Raw genomic sequence first — 20,116 nt, 5'->3', positions numbered from 1 at the left:
CCAGAGGAGGTAAGACAAGAGATGAGATTTACAGCATGAGTCAGAATTTGTCAGGTGGAAGGGACATTGTTGTGGTATCATCCAAATCTGACATTCTATAATTTTACAATCCAAGCCTTATGGAACAAGTCGTAGGCAAATTATAAAGTGCTGGGCAAATGCTAGCAACTAAAACTACTACAGAGATAAGAGGTTGGGATGCATGATTCTTTGTGTGGGAGACTAAGGAAGAAAATTTAGAAAGAATCCATATTTTGCTTTTCCTTTCAGTCACTCTGTCCCCATACATCTTTTTTTCAGCTAGTCCTACTGGCTCTTTCCCAAAAACAAACCCTCAATCCAGTATTTCTGTCCATTTCCACCCTCCCTGTCCTGGTCCAGACCATGTCATCACCAATTCTTACCTAATTTCCAGTGAGTCTTCCAGCTTTCACTTTTGTTCCATGCTAGTAATGTACCCTTTACACAGCAGGGACTCTAATCTTTTAAAAGCATAAATCACATATGTCATTCCAATTCATCAAACAATCTATTGAATATCCATTACACTTAAAAAAAAAAATGAAACCCAACCACCTTGCCTACCTAACCTGGCCCTCTGTCTAACCTACAAGCCCCACTCAGACCACTCTCCCTGTAGTGCACTGAACCCCTGCCTTCATTCTGTGTCTCAACAAACTAACCTATCCTGCTCTTAGGGGCCATCCTCATAGATGATCTCTCTACCTAGAATGACTCTCTTCCAGAGCAAAGGGTACTTCTCATCAGCTCTCTGCTGACATGCTACCTCTTCGCAGAAGCTCTCTCCAGCCATCTATTGCAAATGAACATTCAGTATGCCTCTTGCCAAAATTATACGACATCATCCTCGTGTATTTTATTCATAGAGTTTCTCGTTATCTGCTATTATTTTGATAGCATATTAATAAGTGTGATTTCAGCCACTTCCAGCTATAATGTAAGCTCATTGAGAGCAAATCTTATCTTTTTTTATTTAGTAGCATAAGGCCCAGAATAGACCCTACCCACAGTAGGCACTAAATAAAATTGTTGAATGTAACACCGTCAACATTGGTTAGACTCACCTGTTATAAAAGAATAGAAAAATAAGCAAAAATGTGAAATGGAATAAGGAAAATTCTGAAATCTCTTCCTATAAATGAGATGCATAAGTGAAATATAAACAGCTTTAAAATATTTAAAGAATGAAGTATCTTCTCTTCAGGGCATTCATTCACTTATTTTTTTCCTTCTTTAAAGACTACCTACTAGGTTTCTACTATGCATAAGGCATCAAGGATAGAGTGAAACAGTACACGTCCCATATGTCATTTTTCTTTCATCATCCATAATATAGTAGGCAAGGGACTGACTCAAATCACTACAGAATGAAGCAGGAAGCGTAAAACTCTCTAGCAGTGAATGGGATTTGGTACATTGAGACTTCAAAACATGGAAAATTACTGCTAGCTTTTGGAATCACAGATAGTGGCACTTGAGCTGGGTTCTGAAAGATAAGTGGGACTTAGGCATCAGAAATGAGGACAGGAAAGGAGTTGTAAGACTAAAGGAACCATATAAACAGGATAAACACCAGATCTGTTGGGTAGTCAGTGAACAGAACGGGTTTCCTGGAAAGTGAAGGTTGATTGGAGCCTAGTTGTAATAGAAATTCTTAAATATCAGGCACTTGGACTCCCGTGTGTGTGTGTGTGTGTGTGTGTGTGTGTGTTTGTGTGTGAAGCATGGTCAGGAAAATTGCCGTGTCTTCCATGTGTAAAATGGATTGTTAATGGAAGAGGACAGCATAGTTTATACCATGTTCAACGGCTAGATGAGGGAGAAACTTCCTTTCAGAGATAGCTTTGTTAAGACTTGAATTAGAGGTCCCAATTACAGGAAAGAAAGAAAGGAGGAAAAAGAGCATAGTAAGAAAGGAAGCTTTATTTGTTCCTGTTCTTTCTCAGTTATTGGTGTTCTTTCTTGATCTACCCTTTATGCTGTCTTCTTCAAACTTATTTTCCTCTCCTAGAATTCAAAAATCGTTACCTTAGCTCCCTTCTTCCCATGTGCTATTTTTCTTACATTGCTTTTATGTGCATCGCTTTAGAGCTATATTCCTCACGACTGCAAAGATATATGGAGTCAAATAGTGAAATAGATAATCAATTAAGGAGAAAAGAAAAACCCAAAGATTTTTCCTAAACCTCGAGTTTTTTAGCAACCCCTAATAAATTTCAAAACAGCTATTGACCAGATTCATAAGTGCTATTTTGAGGTCAACATTCTTTTCCTTATTTTCTGACCACTTGTAGTAAATGCCAGGAAAGTGGTCTGTTGGACATAAAGCAAACATCTAAAGGCAAAAGGAAGCAGAATCAGGAGTGTGGGTAACACACACACACAGAGAACCCAGCCCTTAGATAAGGCAAGACATTGTTATACAGAGAAGAAAATCATCATGTGTCTTACACCTTTGAATTAAATATAAGACCCTCTATACACACTTGATTTGTAAAATCAGGTCAATAAAGTCTGAATTCTTTCATATATCTTGTACGACGGTATCATGGGTTCTCGGGAGAAATTTTTGTTGTAACCAGATTTTGCAAGATTTCAGATTTGCCTAGAAAGTGACATGGAAAATTGACACTTGAATATACTAGATGTATTACTTTACCTTACTGAAAGGTAAAGTATGCAAAACATTAATTCTGAAAATGCTTACTCACAGGGTTTTAAGTTTGGCTAATTTGTTGAACCAGTAAATTGAGGAGGAGGAGCTGTGAATTTACCAAGATTGAAATGTAGAACAGATAACCATCATGCAGTAAAAGCTTTTGTGAGCCCTGCAGCTACTATTACAGATTATGCTGCAATTGTGGTTTTATGTGAACTGGACATAATTGGTCATCATTGCAAACTACAGCTTATTGAATGCTTGCCTTGGTGAGCTGGTCTTTTGCTAGGTTCGATATAGATCTTTGCGTCGGGGAGCAGTTGAAACTCCCTCACCCAGCAGTATTTTGAAGATGGAATACAGACACACCACTAGAAGAGGGCCTGTTGTGTGGGATAGTGTTAAGAGCTGGCATTCTCTCAGCAGAGAAGTTTTATCAAATACCTTCTGTAGTTGGCTTACAGGGTTTACTGCCAGATTGCCCAATTGAACCACTGCTGTTTCTTCTTTCTATATTTTATTTGCTCTTGGAAAAATTCTAAGCTTACAGAAAATTTGCAAGAATAGTACAAAGAACTCCCATATATACTTCACTCAGAGCACCCAGAGACTTTATTCAGGTTTCACTGGTTGTGCCAGAGAGATCCCTTTGACTGATTAAGGATAACTCTTGAATCCAGTTGTTATGTCTTCCTAATATCCCTCAGTCTGAAGCAGTTCTTTAGTCTTTCCTTGGCTTTCATGACACTGACATGCTGAAGACGGACATTTGTAGAACTTTCTTAATTCAGGTTGGTCAGATATTTCCTCATGTTGAAATGCATATTCTGTAATTTTTGTCTAGAATGTCCAGAAATGTGCTGTGTTCTTTCCATTGTACCCTATCAGGTAGCAACAATATTGCTACTTCCCATTTTGGTGGTGTTAAATTTTCTCCCTCAAAGAAGATAATGTCTGCCAGGGTTTTTCACTCTAGAATTACTTTGCCCCATTTGTATTTAATAAGTATTTTGGGGGGAAGATATCTTGAGACTCTTCATAAAAAGTCTGTTCCTTGATCTACTTTTACCTGTAAGGTTGAACATCCATTGAGATTTCTTGCAGAAATTAATATTTTACTTTAATGGAAGTCAAATGATTTCTAATCCTACACATTCCTTGTGCATTTGTGCCTTGGCTTTCTTTGTTAAGAAAGAGATATCCCTTCTCCTTCTCCCTTCCTCTCTCCCTCTCTCTTCAAACTGTGTGGACTAATGGATTCCTGTTGTATTCAGTGGATTATAATCCATTGATATGTCTCCTTTAATGCTTAAATTTTCTCAGATTTCACTACCGGGATCCCCATCAGGCTGGCTTCTGCCCCCCATTATTCTTTGAGAATTTCATTTCTTTTTGGTGAAACTTCATTTTCTTTTAGGGTGTTCCAGGCTCATCTTGTCCTCTCTTGGCTGCAGCTTTTACTAAGGAGCCCTGATTTCTTTTTGTGGAGAGTGATATTTAGATACCAAGATCTCACTGCTCCCAGTGTATGTGTGCTCCCACATACACACTTATATCATTATTTTTCTCGGCATCTGTGAGCTATTTCTGATATATATATATATATATATATATATATATATATACACTCAGACAGACAGCCCTCAACTTTCAATGGTGGCAAAGCAAATATGCACTCAGGAGAAACCATACGCTGGAATTTGGTTTTTGCCCAGGTGAGTGATTCGCAGTAGGAGCCTCTCTCCGTGATGCTGGACGGCAGGAGGAGCCTCCGCTCAGCCCGCCCGTGATCATGAGAGTCAAAAACAGCTGCCCTTACAACCATTCTGTCTGCATACAACTGTTCTGCTTGTCACTTTCAGTACAGTATTCAATAAATTACATGAGGTAGTCAACACTTGGTTGTAAAATGGCCTTTGTGTGAGATGGTTTTGCCCAACGGAGGTTAATGTAAGTGTTCTGAGCACATTTAAGGTAGATAAGGCAAAACTATGGTGTTCAGTCTCTTAGCTGTATTAAATTCATTTTTGGCTTAACAGTATTTTCATATTTTCAACTTATAATGGGTTTATCAGAATGTAACCTTTTCATAAATTGAGGACAACATATATTTTCCCTTCCTATACTTGTATTTCCTTTTGTCAACTGAGAAACCTGGCTCCCATTATTCTCAATATATTTTCTTACTTGCTCAACCCACCTGAGTCTAACAAATCTCCCACCCACACTGAACTACTCTTCACCCTGACAGATTTCTGTACTTGGCCCTGGCTGTCACCTCTCTGCCTTCCCAACAGAAAGGAAAGAAGAAAGCAAAACCATTGGTGGTTTTGGAAAGATGCTTACTTTTCTTTGCCTTTGTTGGTTTTATAAATCAGAAACTCTAAAGACCATTAATTAATAATGCTGTCTCAGACCAGTTCTACCTGTGTTCATATTTGTGACTATATCCATATTAAGATGAATCCACAGAAGGATATATTTTTGATAGAAACCAATAAACAAGCGCCCATATTTATGAAATTTGAAATTTGCAGGTTGATAGTATCTAAGACTTATTGTTGAATTCCTTTAAGTGGAATGTATAATAGCTTCTTTTTCTTAAGAGTAATAATTTAAAGTAGTAAAGAGTAAAGAATAAAATTTCAGGTAGACCAGTAACTATTGTCACATTCAAATATTGTGTGTTATTAACTTAGTGACTGAGGTATCTGTCAGTGAAGGAGACCCTAAATGCACTAAAATAGTGTCCGGGGGCATTTGGATGGTGTTAAATTGGAGGGCAATGGTTAATAAAATAGTATTTAGAGGCAGCCATGTTCAAATATGGAATAATTATCTACCAGCTTGTTACATAGACAAATTATTAAACTTCTAGAAGCCTAAATTTATCTGTAGCACCTACATTATAGATGTCTTGATCTGCTCAGGCTGCTATAACAAAAATATCATAGACTGAGTTGTTTAAACAGCAAATATTTATTCCTCATGGTTCTGCAGGCCAAGAAGTCTAAGATCAGAGTGCTGACCCATTCCATGTCTGCTGAGAGCCTGCTTCCTGGTTCATAGATGACCATCTTCTCATTCTGCCCTCACATGGCAGAAGGGCTGAGGAGTTCTCTGAGGTCTCTTTTACAACACAAATCCCAGGCATCAGTGCTCCAGCCTCAAGACCTAATTAGCCCACAAAGTTTCCACCTCCTGATACTATCATATTGGAGATTAGTTTCCAACATAAGAATTTGGGGGAGGAAATAGACATTCATTCCATAACACCAGGATTGTTGTGACATGTAAGTGACGTGCCATAGATAAAATACCAGGCCTAGTATTTGGTACATAGTAAGTGCACATAAACAGGAAAGAGCTTTTATGTCAGTCATCAGTGAAGTCTAGACTCTTCACCACTACCCCCTGAGTAACAGATACCCATATGGAGAGCCTGGCTTATTAGCACTCTAAATAAATTAAATGGTATTTTTTGCAATGCTATATTTTACAGTTCAATAAGTATTTGTAACGTGTTGACCGTGTTGTAAATGCACAATAATTAGTCTTCACAGGTCATGTCTTCTAAATGTTTTAAAGGAACATCATGACGCTTACTTTTCCTTTTTCCAATCAGTATGAGGAAAATGCAGTATCAGTTTTTGTGGGTACAGTGGATGATGCCACTTTTGTAGGCACTGTATCTGTCAAAATGTACCCTTTGATTGGAGAACACTATTGATTCTGAACTCTTCAGAAATTGTTTCATAAATCAACCCCAAATCCTTTTATTTTATTAGAATGAAACATGTACAAAAAGAGAGGACATGTGGGAGTCTTTAGAGATTTAACTGAACTTCTTTGATCATTTGTATAAAAGTTAAATCTTTACCAGTTAGCAGTGATTGGCCCTCTGGAGACTGGAGTTAAAATCTGATTCCACTCTAACAAATAATGAGTGGAAATCCTGGAGAAATGGATGGTTCATAACATATGTAGAACAGAGATCCGGACCCATTTACTTGTACATACAAACCAAAGATGACTTCTAAGTCTTTTTAGTAATTATTTAAAATTTAACCTTTCCATGTTCCTTTCCTTGATTAATCTGCTTCTCTATTGTTGCTAATGTAGGGAATACCAAGGAAAATACACTAAAGAACTTGAAAATAAGGTAAATAGAAGTTTGCCTCTTGTGACTTAAAGTAAAAAGATAATAAAGAGGGAATCAGCCAGAAATACATACTGACAGATTAAAAAACAAAACAAAACAAAACAAAGGCTTCTGAGACAACACTGAGCTGTCAGAAGCGTGCATACTTTTTATAAAAGAGCCTCAGACAGGGGGTGTGGAGATGGCTGATGGGATTGAGTACCAGGTTTCATATACTGAGGAAGATAGCCACAGTCAGCTCCTGAGCAATACTGTCTAAGATCTGTTTGCTCAGAGCAAAGCAAAATTTCATCTTTCAAAACACGTTCTGAATATGCTTTTGCTCCATACAGATTTTTCTAGGGGAGCTACTGCGAATCTTTGTAACTAACATGACCACAGGCATTCAGGCTCCTGTAACAGCTGCTGATCTTGTTCTAATAAGAACCAATTGGCACTGGGCTTTAGAGAGCCATCACGGTGAACTACTTAATGTGACTCAGCTTCTGAGAGATCAGTCTGTGAATACTGAGTCTGCAGGACTAGAGGCCAATCCTGGCTCACAGCCAGTTTACCAAGGCGCCCTGCCTTTCTGAGGCTTCTTGGCAAGCAGCCAGGAAGCTTTCCCTGTGGTCTCCAATCTCACTACATACTCTCCATTTAAACTTCTTCAGCAAGTAACAAAAATCCTTAGAAAACTTCAGAGGATTTTATCCCTTCATTCAAAGACAGCTGGCTAAGGAACAGGTCAGGGAAGTGCAGTGGCCAGGAAGAAGTGAGTCCAAGTAGAACTGACTATAGTGGGCTTCAGCAGTGAGTAGCGAGGGGCTATCAATAGACAGGGCTATAGGAGAACCTGGGTGACAGAGAAGAAAAGAAATGGGCTACACAGAGAGCCAGATATATTTCCCACATTTTAATGTTAACCAGAAGCTTGGGGCGCCTGGGTGGCACAGCGGTTGAGCGTCTGCCTTCGGCTCAGGGCGTGATCCCGGCGTTACGGAATCGAGCCCCACATCAGGCTCCTCCGCTGGGAGCCTGCTTCTTCCTCTCCCACTCCCCCTGCTTGTGTTCCCTCTCTCGCTGGCTGTCTCTATCTCTGTTGAATAAATAAATAAATAAAATCTTTAAAAAAAAAAAAAAAGAAGCTTACTTGCCTCAGGAGAATGTCTTTCCAGACCTTTAGTAATAATAATGCTTGAGTTCATAATTATTTTGCAAGGCACATATTTTTCTTTGCTTTCATACATGAGGAAATTGAGGTTCAGGGAGGCTAAGTAACTTAGCAAGGTCACATGAGTTAGTAACTAGTTAGTTAGAGAGCCAAGTTTTACATTGAAACCCAGTGCATGCACCATTATACCATGCTTCCTTCCATGTTCTATGCTCCAATAATGCTAATTTATCACCACTATTTTTTTTTAAATTTTTATTTATTTATTCGACAGAGATAGAGACAGCCAGTGAGAGAGGGAACACAAGCAGGTGGAGTGGGAGAGGAAGAAGCAGTCTCACAGCGGAGGAGCCTGATGTGGGGCTCGATCCCATAACGCCGGGATCACGCCCTGAGCCGAAGGCAGACGCTTAACCGCTGTGCCACCCAGGCGCCCCAAAAAATATGGGTTTTGGGTTTTTTTTTTTCTTTTAAAGATTTTATCTATTTATTTATTTGGGAGAGAGAGCACAAGCAGGGGGAGCTGCAGACAGAGGGAGAGGGAGGGCACGCTCCCTGCTGAGCAAGGAGCCCAATGCGGGGCTTGAACCAGGAGCCCAATGCGGGGCTTGAACCAGGACAATCATGACCTGAGCCGAAGGCAGACACTTAACCGACTGAGCCACCCAAGCGCCCCTATCACCACTATTAGTAAGATTTTTTATTTATCAAATATTTGCTGAGTGCAACATATTGCGAGACCAGGGCTAGGCATTGGGGTACAATGGTGAGCTTAAACGTGGACAATGGAGTGTAGTTTGGGAAATAAGCATTGATCAAATAATTACACAGATTTTGCATTACAAGAGTATGAAGTGCTGTCAAGATAGATACAGAGAGCAATAAGTACTTATAATTTGGGACTTTACCTGAAAAAGATGATTCTTAAAGAGTCCCTTGAACTGAGACTTAAAGGGAGAGTCTTAATTGGATGAAAAGGGAAGGAAAATAATGGAGTGTAAAGGCCCTGTTAAGGCAGGGAGCTATGAGAAGTGGGTAGAAGACTCTTGTGACCACAGGGGAGAGAGACAAGAGGAGTCCTGTGCAAGATGATCCTGGAGAAGCAGACGGAGATCAGCCCATGCAAAGCCTCATAAGTTCCCTAAAGCTTTCACCCAGGACACCACAAATGAGGAGCAGACTTATTGAGAAAAGATCATAAGTTTAATTCTATACATGATGGGCTTTAAGATATCTTAGTGACAACTAAGAGGTAATGTCAATTAAACAGTCGTGATACACATCTGGAATTCAAAGGAGAACGCTTGGTTAGAGTTTGAATTTGGGACTCACTTGTGACTAGGTAATCATTAATACTATGAATGTGTTTCAGATCATCTAAAGAGACTACATTGAAAACTGGATGAAGCTTAGGATATTGTTTTGAGGAACCCACAGTTTTTGCTCTCTGTATCCCCTTCTTTTAACTACCCAGCACCACAACATTGAATGATGGGGTAAAAGAGAACAAGAGAGGGGAAAAGTAGCATCCACAGAGAATGGAGTATAAACTGGGAGATTTTTGTCATAGAAGCCAGGGTAGGGCAATTTCATGAAAAGAAAACTGGTCTTCTGTTCTAAATGCTGCCAAAACATCAAGGAAGGTGGAGACTAAAATGTATTGATTTTAGCAACATTGAGGTCTTTACTGGCCTTTATGGTACATCCTGTCACTTGGATAGTATATCCTCTTTCCGAATTTTGCCATGCTTTTTATATTCAATTTTAAGTTAGAATAAAATAAGGACAGTCTGCCAGAAATCAACAGAAACCATTTGTATGAATTCTTGCATAGCTCTTTCTTTTCTATATCAATCCCTGCATATACACATACATCCATATATACAGCAAAAAGTTTTCCATGATTTCTTAAAATCCTAATGAGCTCAGAGTTTCTATATCTGTCAGATCAATACAAAGTACTTTTGGTGTCAGTGACTGTACTTTATTTTCTTTCGAACGATACCAGGATTTAAAAGTAACATATTAATTAAAAATTGATTCAGAAAAAAAATAACTGAATTTTTCTTTCACATCTAAATGTTCTCTATAGATGTCTTTAAAAGTAAGAAATATTTAGTGACTTCTTGCCATGGTCCAAACCCAGTCATGCAAATTGGACTCCCAGCAAATGAGAAATCTCCAAAGGACACAGTCTAGCATACAATGCTATATTACTATGTCTCCATCTGTGTCTTAGTAGTTCATGCTGTAGATTTTTTTAAGATGTGGTGATTTGGATCAAATATATGTAGATTTTGAAGCTGCATCAGGAAAGATCATGCCTCTTAAAACATTTGCCTGTGCATAAAAGGAAGAAGCAATGCATGAAGTAAGATTGGAATATCAAAATATATGCAGACCATCTGTTGTGTGCTTTTCATTTGGTTAGACCTACTCCCTACATGTTAATTGCACACACAAATACATACAAATGTACATACACACACATAAACATATAAAACATAAGGAGATGAAATTTTAATAGTGAGAATCTGGTTTTGATTGACTTTAATGTTTCTCAAATTTATTTTTATTTATGCTTCCAATTTTAGGACATATTTTCTAGAATTTTCATGGAAAAATCATTTGAGGGGTGCTTTCAGTACTTTTATTAGTTATTCTCACAAGAACACAACTTAGCCAGACTGTCTAAAACAGCAGAAAAAAAGTTGGATCTTTTCAAGTCTTTTGCTTCCTCCAAAATGCAACTCTTGGTTATTACAAGCTTTCAAGTTTAGAAGAATCTAAGAAATCTGATTTAATACCTTACTGCTACTTGGGTTGTATATGAAAAGTAAGGATCATCTCTTACAGATATTTTTTGAATGTCTCTGTCATAAGGTAATGCTTACTTAATAGAAAACGTTTACCATGTTGATTTCTGCTTGTACTAGAGAACTTTGAGTCGCTGGTGACAGTTGCTATTTGTTTTTGTCTTTTTGGTTAATTTCAGATCACATTCAGAAAATGAAGGTACCTCTTTACCATCTGCTGACTCCTGTACCAGTCCTACTAAGATGGATTTATCATATAATAAAACTGCTAAGCAGTGCCTAGAGGAGATATCTGGTAAGTGACCTGATTGATGGGTAGGTCAAACCTCAGAATTTTTGCAGTCTCTCCATAAGTCTTTTTATTAAGTCTTATTTGTGCTATACTGTTTTTTCTTAAGCATAAATGGACTGTGTACATCCCATGCTTCAGAGATTCTTAGATATTTGGCTGTTGTGCTCAGGGTGATCTCTTTGTTCTTCTGTGAAGAATTTTGTGAAGAATCATAGTGCTTTTAGAGGTTGAGCTCTTTAGGTCATTATTGCCCTCAGTCAAGTTCAATATAATCAGAGAAAATCTGGAAAACTTTCTATTGTTAATAAGACAGTCCTTGAATATATTTGGAGATATAAAAAAATGTTAGGGATCAGATGTCAGTGTAGATGTTCAATGGCCAATCCAACCCTCTTTTCAATTCAGTATTATTTAGAACACCCCTACATGATGGCTCCAAATGTGTATTTAGGACAAAATCTAATTATGGAAATATTTCATTACATATAAATAATTCAAGAAAAAAAAAAAAAACATGTACATACCCCAGACACAATTTGTCAGAGTTTTCAGTATATAAAACAAACTTCTCTGTATTAGTCCAATTTTTTTTTCTAGGACCCAGATAAACGTAGGCATATATGGAAGGCCTTTGGTGTGATTCTATTATATAGTTCTGTATTTATGTGCAACTAAGAAAGCTCTTAGCAAAGTATATGCTCCTAAGGGGAAAAAGAGTTTAAGAACATTTAATCTAAGTGTAAAAACTCATAGAAATAGAGGTATGTCTGTTATTCCAATAAGTTTCTGGTCAGCCCTTGTATATTCTGAAGAAAAAAATGAAAAGAACTATTTAATTTTAAAAAAATTGCTATTGTACTCCAAGAATCCAAAGTATTGTCCTGAAGCTCATGAAAATAACCGTATCACAAATTCAGGGGCTAAAGAGCTTCTCCACTTTGATGGACTTGAAAACTTTGGCCGCCATCAGCCATTACTGCAATATCCACCAGTAGATATTGACCACATGGATAGCACAACATCACGAGGGGTCCTTTTAGAATTATCCGTGGCATCATTAGGCATCAGAAGTTTGTGTGAAGATTACAATGGGCCAGTGCTGGGTAAAGGTAGAAAAGGTGATGCCAAGACATAGCTATCAGGATGGTATTTGCAGATTTTTCAAGTAATTGGGGGAAGTTTTGGCTTTCCCATAGCTCCAGACAGTCTCATAATCAGAATGATGGTGTATATCTGTATTGTGACTAGATATTTTAAAACTTGGTGTGGCATGAAGATTCATATACTTCACACATTTCTTTATTCATGAATGTCTTCAATTATGTATCAATATGCCTATGAAATACTAGAGCTCAAGTATGTAGGACAAAATGTGTTTAGTACAGTTTGAATTCCAATTTTTATGGTAATTTCACAAAGGAACATTGTTTCTTTGAAATTTATATATTACTGAGTATCTCTGATTAAATAAATAATCCATATTTGATTTTTTTCCTCTGGCTCCTTATGCTATCCACCGTTTGATCATTTTTTCATATTTCAGTTAATATTTCCATTTCATGTCCTGACATTTTTAAATATAACACTTGGAAGTGAAATATAAACTAAACTTTAACATAATATAATAATTTAATGGATTTATTAGGAGGTATAATATTATTTTGCCTTTTTATTAATTATTTATATAGAATCATAGATCTGAGTCTGTGATTTAGACAGAAATATAATAAAAGAAAGAAAACAGCAAATAAATGGTGAAATGAGTCTTATCTGATTGTGTCATTTCTGTTATTTGTTTAAAATGATAGTAAAAATAATAAAAACTTCTCTAATGCAAACTTGAGATTTCCTGGAAGAAAGATGATATTCATTTATGATTAGTAAGCTATAAATTGAGTACTGTAATTGGAAGAATCTAAGTGAGGGTATACAGGCAGACCAGTGATGAGAGAATTGATTAGCATACCCTGGCCTTTCTTCCAGTAAGCTTGTCTTCTAATCCCTCCTGAGCTACTTATGCTCATGGTCCTACCCTCAATCTGGGCATCATCAAGACTCGGCAGCTTCTCTATAGCCTCACTTCCAGGCACCCCACTCTTGCTGATTCCCTCCTGGCTTTTCAGTGTTCTTTCTTTTGTTCCAACTCTACCAGTGGTTCTACTAGGATTTCTAAATTCTGATTTAAATATGGATCCCATTTTTAAATCCCATTTCAATGGGGTCTAAATATTGATCCCACAGTCTTTTACGGACCCTCGCCAAACTCTGCATATTCTCCCCCCCCACCAACCCCCGCCCCACCAATTTTTCAATACTGTGCTGAATTCCTGTGGTAACTGAATGCAGTTTGACTTTTGCATTTACCCTTTACTCTTGCTCCCCTCTCACTTCATTTGATAAAATCACAGGCCTGGTTACATCCAACTCTCCACCTGTTCCATACCAGCAGTGGATGAACCTGGAGAAAAACACGTCCCATGTTGATGTGATTCACTTTTCACTTATGGCCCCCCAAATTTAATGAATATTTAGTGCTGTCTAGCAGTCATTCTGTATTTCTCCAGTCCATTCACTCTTTTTTTTTCTTGTAATCTAAGAACACACTCAAGTTCTTAATAATAATAGCACCTATTTTATTTATTCTTTTTTTTTTTTTTTTTTGGTGGGGGAAACCATTACCCTATCAGTCATTGCTTTAGTGGTTCAAGTGAAATTGACCGAAGCAGACCAAATCAGAACAACCTTTTCCCTTGACCACAGTGACCCTTCAGGAATGGACATGTGACCCAATTCAGTTTAGTCAGAATTAATGAGAATAAATTTCAGAACTTTTCCTAAGACTATTAGAAGAGAGACATGGTTTTTCCACTGGACCCAAAGCTAATCAAAAGAAGCTTGGAGCTGCTGGCAGTTACCTTCACCCTCAAGTGAAACAAACATGGAGAAAACAGAACCAAGAACAGGAGAGAATGAGCTCAAGGTCATGGTAGGAAATGTCTGAGCCCCTGTGAACAAGCTATGCCTAAAATTATCCCTCTCTCCTTCCCTGCATTCTTCTGTTTTGTTCCCCAGGGAAAAAATCTCTTTTTATGCTTAAACGATGTGAAAAGCATCCCTATTGCATGACCTGCAAGATGTGTGACATGTAAAGATTTGTGATACTGTTAAGGAGCAAACTTGAATGGGTCACACTGAAAAGCAGGTTTGTTAGAGAGATTCATGAAGTTAGCCAGGAAACTTCGCTCTTTACACTTTCATCTACACAGTAATTCACATGAAGCTATAAAAAACATTGTCTTTATGATTAAATGGTAGTGGAAGTTAAAATGCAGTAAAATAATGGTGTGAAGAAACATATCAGAAATGAGTGACAATAAAATGGCATACAGGAGAAAACTCAAGACTTTTTCGATTTGGTGACCTTCTATCCCTCTGAAGCCTTTATGTATATCATTCAAGTTTCCTATTGTCATTTTCTTAGCGGGGGAACCTAGTGATATTTACCCAATCTAATAATGGGGCTTCCATTAATTATTACAGTCAGGTGGAACATATTAAACAATTTGTGGCAATGGATGAGTGAGATTCTTACCTATCCTTTAAGATTTATGCCACAACCTCGATACTCTTAAGTCCAGCCAAAGTGATGGTTCAGATTTTACTGCTTTGGCTTGGGTTTCATTCTTATAATCATTGACAGAAAGAATTTGGCCTCAGAGACCATTCCTTTCATCAGGTGCCAAGAGATCCTGCCAAATGTTAAATAAACTGTATTTTTTAGTCCACTGGAATCATTCAGGGAAGTTTTTAGGATTATTTTTTTGTTTTTTGTTTGTTTGTTTTATATAAGTTAACACTTACCCTTTTTTTGTGCATAAGGCTTTTTACCAACATCTACAACATCTGTTTAATGCACTTTTTAACCTTTATCGAGAATTTATACTCAACTGAAAAATATTGAAAGTGCCAGACTGACTTAGTATTAGCAAAACTGGCATGCCATTTGTAAAAAAAAAAAAAAAAAAAAAAGGAATAACATAATAGGACGAATTTGGGAAATCATTTTAGAAGTGAAATTTAGATTAAGCAGAAGGATAAGCTAATAGTTACATGTGTTTTCTGACTTACCAGACTTTGTCTTGAGTAATGGTCAATATCTGGTATTTAAAACTTTTATAAATGATTACGTAAGTTGTCTTTTCCTTGAATGTTTATAAAGATTAAGAAATCAAGCTCAGGTAATTTAAATCAATTTCAATCTCTTACTTAAATAGCCACTTTATAATTATCTTTACTAAAAAGCTGAAAAGCATTCCTTTTTAGAACATTATAGCAGCTATGCTTTATGTTAAGTCTTGACAAAATTAGAGTGATTCTCGTTTTTAGTATTGATCGTGTATATTCATCTCCGATGCACCAAAGCTTCTTCCTCCACCTTGTATAGCATACATTTATATGGGTGAATACAATAAGTATAATTATACCCATAAATGAATGCACATCCAAAGCAAGCAGGTATAACTGCCTCTAGAGAAGCAATAAATGGATTCCCCACTGTCGTTCAGGGTAAATTGATGAACTGACGTAGTTCCAAGGGAAAAGCTACTATAGGTGCAAGTTGACAATGAAATTTTTAGCTAAAGAAACAAACAAAAATACCCTTGTGATGTTTTCTGTTAGGCTTATTTCTTCAAAACAACCAGTTCCTCCTTATCAGCCCCTTCCTGGGTCCATTCCTACTCAAGGATTATATTTCCTGATCCACTGAATCAGGATGGACCGTGTGATTTAATTTGACCAATGAAATGTAAGGGGAAAAAATGAAGTGGGCCATTCCTGAGCATGAGTTTTAAGAACCAATGCTTAGTTCTCTCATCTCTTCTCCCTCTGTCGTAAGATCAACATGTCTGAAGACTGGTATTGCTTTTTTAGCATGAGTCTTAGTATAAGGGGTCTGGATCAGGGCTGCAGCCAACAGAGTGGACATTAATGTGAGCACAAGTACATCTTTGGTTTTGTAAGCCACTAGAACTTCTAAAACATTTGTAGATTCAACGTAACTTAGTCTAAGCTAGAATTCCTCCACCTTGGCATTACTGACATTGTAGTCTGCATAATTCTTTGTTGTGGGGGGCTGTCCTGTCATTGTAGGGGTATATCAGCGTCATTGGCCTCTACGTGTCTGAAGCACCATCTCCCCAGTTGTGACAACTGAAAATGTTTCCTGATGTTGCTGAATGTCCCCTAACCCACTTGAATGTCCTCAACCCAGCTGAAAAACACTAGTCTCAGCCTAGTGCTTAGCAAAGTGAGGTTCCAGAACCAGCAGTTTCTGCATCACCGAAATATGTTAGAAAGGCGAAGTCTCAAGCCCCTTTCAGACCTACTGAATGAGTAGGGATGGGGCTGGGGCCCAGCAAGCTATAACTTGATGAGTCCTCCAGGAGTTCTGAACATTAAAGTTTGAGAACAGCTGGTTTAAGCTGCTTGGTACACAAGTTCATTTGCATCAGAAGAGGGTATAGTTATTGCTTTCACTTATTTTGATGTCTAAAGCATAAGAATTCCCTTTTTTGTGAATCTGTAAGACTCGAGAGTACACTGCATGTGTACTTTAGTGTAATACATGTCAGACAAATTAAAGTTTTATAGCGTCAGTAAATTTGCTATAGTCTTATAACCCGGTGATTCACTGGGTCACAATAATTTCAAATAAAGAAAAAGAGGTGTATTGCTTAGGAATCCAGAGGGGAGTGGCATTTTGATCTTCTAAGAAAAACACTTTGTAAAATGATGTTTTTATACGGATAATCATCAGTTTCTATGATTTGACATTTGTACCCTCATTTAAGCACATTTTATATAAAAAAATTTTTTTTAAAGACCAAAGAATTGAGAATCAGTATTCACATTCACAGGTTTATTCGTTTGCTTAATTGCAATTTTTTTCTACAAATAATTGTAAAAAATTGCTTTTCATTTAATTCCCTTTTATATATGTGTGTGAAACAGATCTAGGTATGATCTGCCTTGAGGTTGGGCTAAGAATTAATTAGCTTTGCAAAGTAGGTTATTATCATATGTAAAGGTATAGGCAGTGTATATTATAATGCTAATTTATATAGTTAAGAAATTGGGCATTTCCCCTAGTTGAGGTAGGCAATAGGAAGTGAAAACTTAGAGGTAATTTGATCATATTAGTTCAGAAAATAATGGAGACTTGTCAGTTTTAATGGCACAAATATTTCTATGTATTTCTCCACTTTCCTCCTTCTCATATAGAATGTTTACGGGCAGAAAAATCTCAAAAAAAATTTTTTTTAATGCTCTTCTTAACTCTAAATAGTACACATGGCCCCTACTAGACCTAATAAGTGTTTTAAAAGTTTTCCTAAAATCAGAATTTCCAGGTGCTGGTGAGCATTCACAACCAGTACAAGATAAATATAATTGTACTGATAAATTGTACTGATAAATAAAAAGATCTGATAAATCTGTATTTATTTATTATAAATTTATCTGTACTGATAAATATAAATATAAACCTACATTTATCTTGTAGGTTTTCTGTTTTTATTAAAATATTAAAAAACAAAGAGCTGCCGCTGCTGCAGCAATAGGTTTATGGACTAGACCAGAAAAATGCTCAGTATCAAAAAACATAATGTACATTTTATATTTTTTGTGACATCATTATTTCCTGCATACTTGGCCATCAACTTTTAATTATGTGCTTTGAGTGAAAATACTGAGGAAAATCCTCGAGTCATTTTCTTTGCTAATTTTTGCAGGAAGAAATCTTTCTTTTTATTGTCATGTTAGGATTTTACTAAGCAGCTTCAGAATAACAAGCCCTTGAAAGATGAGGTGAGGTCTTTCCCTTTAAAGCATTATCTGCCAGCCAGTGGAGAGTGTCATGCTACATTTTTTAGGTCCTTTACACTCTTGAATTTGATTTGTGCTTTTACAGCACAAATCCCAACATTCAGAAGGCAGATCTGCCTGCTTCAGCTGCCTGCAGCTATAGAGAATTAGTCTGTCATTCTCCGAGTCAGAGAATGTGTGAGTGAGTGAGTGAGTGTGTGTGTGTGTCTGTGTGTCCGTGTCTGGGGCCGGGTGGCCAGGAGTGATTTAAACGTGCATAGGGTTAATAGTGTAGCATCTCGTTCAGGCTTGGCTTTGAAACCTGTGGCATTCTAGGCTGGACAGCCGCTTCCGTGCTTCTGTTTTAATTTAGCAGGATGTTTGCTGCCATGGCAGCCAGCAGCATCCACTGCAGCAGCAAGGAAGGGCCATAGATCTGAGGATGCAGGTGGAATACTAAAACACCAGCCGCTCGTGCAGCACGGGGCTCCAGTGCTTCATTTCTGCTCTTAGGGGGCTCCGATGCGGAGGCGGTACGTGCTGCACCGTGTCAGCTCATCTAGAGTCAAAGGCTGCAGACCTAGATCAGTGGAGGGCTGGTGAGAGGTAGGGAAAAGAAAGAAAGAAAGAAAGAAACCGTGAGAAATATCACTGGTGCCTCACTACCTCGCATTTGGGAGCACAGAAGTGGTAGAGGGAGATGTGGACCCATCGTGCTGCTGAGACATGTGATTGGATGAAGACTGGAAAACGTAGTGGGCTTCCTCTGCTACTTTCAGCTGGAGCAGTGTCTTTGGTGAACTCTTTTCTGCTTCAGATACACTCAAGCAAAATGATTGTAAGTACTGCTGATTAGAGAGAGAATGTGGCAAGCTCAATTGTGGGCAACTGATTAATTGTACTGTCGCTCTAGAATGTTACGTGAATGTTGGCGCCTGTTGGGGCTTTTACTGAAGTGCATGTGTTAATTAAAACCAAAAAGGCCAGTTGCTCTCTCTGTGTAAGAAGACAATATGAAGTCCAGTTGAAAAGAAGAAGCCCCTAGAAGAGCCATGCAGCGGCCGGCTGAACTCTCTGTGTTTCGGAGCAAAGAAGTAAGGAGAAAGGGAGCCTGCCTTCAGAAACAAAAGTCTCTCACCAATCTTTCCCTGACCAGCGAGGGGGAGAGGAGACCCACTGTGCGCATTTCCAACTGGTTTGGAAATGCTGCAAAGGCCAGCCAGAGGGAATCCGACTATGCGGAGAGGCGTTCGCTGTCCAGATTTCTCTCGCGCTCCGTGCAGTCCCTGTACCACGGCAGCGGCCCGGGCGCCTGGAACCTCCTGCCTGCCAGCCAGTCGGGCAGTGAGGGCTTAGAAGACTGGTCTTCCAGAAGAGGCCTGGAAGGCGAGAGTGATGAAGACAGCAGGTCCGAAGATGAAAACGTGTCCTCCAGGCAAAGCAGCATCAGCAGGAGCTGGGCTGAGGAGGAGGGAGAAAGCTGCCTGCGGGAAGGCACGGCCCATCTGGATGAGGATGTGATCCTCACAATGCTGGGCGACCTGGAACAGGCACTTTACACTGACTTGTTGGGTAAGTCGGATTTGTTCCCAAAAGGAGGACGGAATTTTAAGGAGCTGCCCGTTTGCATTAGCTAAATAGCTTCCATTCTCCCGACTGGATATTTAAAACTCTAGTGGCTCAAAAAAAAATTTTTTTTAATTACTTGTTGCCATTATTTTCTTTGTAAAGCTGAACTTTGAGAACCAGTCGTAAAGTCTATTTGGAGAAAATAAATAGCAGCATTCTGCCCTGGGCATTATTGGCCTGGTATCCAGGACATTCTAGACATCCATAAAGGAGTGTTAACATTTTAAAATTGCAAACATGTTTGTTACTTTGTAATTAACGGGACCTATTTATTGAATTTCCCTCAAGGTGACCTCACCACCAATATGGAATGAACAATGAAGGGCCTCTTGGGTAAATTTCTTGTATAGTCAGTTTCTTCTGCTGCCTCAGTGGTATCCAAAGAGATGGCCCTCATTTGTACCTCCGTGACAAGCACCATGCATGCTAGTAACACTTTTAGAAATGCAGAGACATCTTTTGACAGCTTTACTCACACATTGGTTTTTTTTTTGTTTTTTTTTTTTTTTTTTGGTGTTTG

The 20,116-nt window shown here is 38.2% G+C and overlaps 1 protein-coding gene across 6 annotated transcripts in view; it reads left to right on the top strand.

Annotated features, from left to right (window-relative positions):
* The window catches only part of NAV3 (neuron navigator 3), a 797,711-nt gene that overhangs the window by 616,789 nt on the left and 160,806 nt on the right, over positions 1–20,116 (top strand). For all 6 annotated transcript variants that reach the window (XM_087868917.1, XM_045779499.2, XM_087868918.1 and 3 more), the window contains one exon: positions 10,991–11,106. In XM_087868917.1, the coding sequence (XP_087725043.1) occupies positions 10,991–11,106 (116 nt within the window). The remainder of the gene's footprint in view (positions 1–10,990; positions 11,107–20,116) is intronic.

Source organism: Ursus americanus, chromosome 17 (assembly GCF_024610735.1).
Source record: "Ursus americanus isolate L20-20 chromosome 17, mUrsAme1.1.p, whole genome shotgun sequence".
Lineage (NCBI taxonomy): Eukaryota > Metazoa > Chordata > Mammalia > Carnivora > Ursidae > Ursus > Ursus americanus.
Note: the sequence above shows the minus strand (reverse complement) of the source record. Positions and strands in the feature narration are given on the sequence as shown.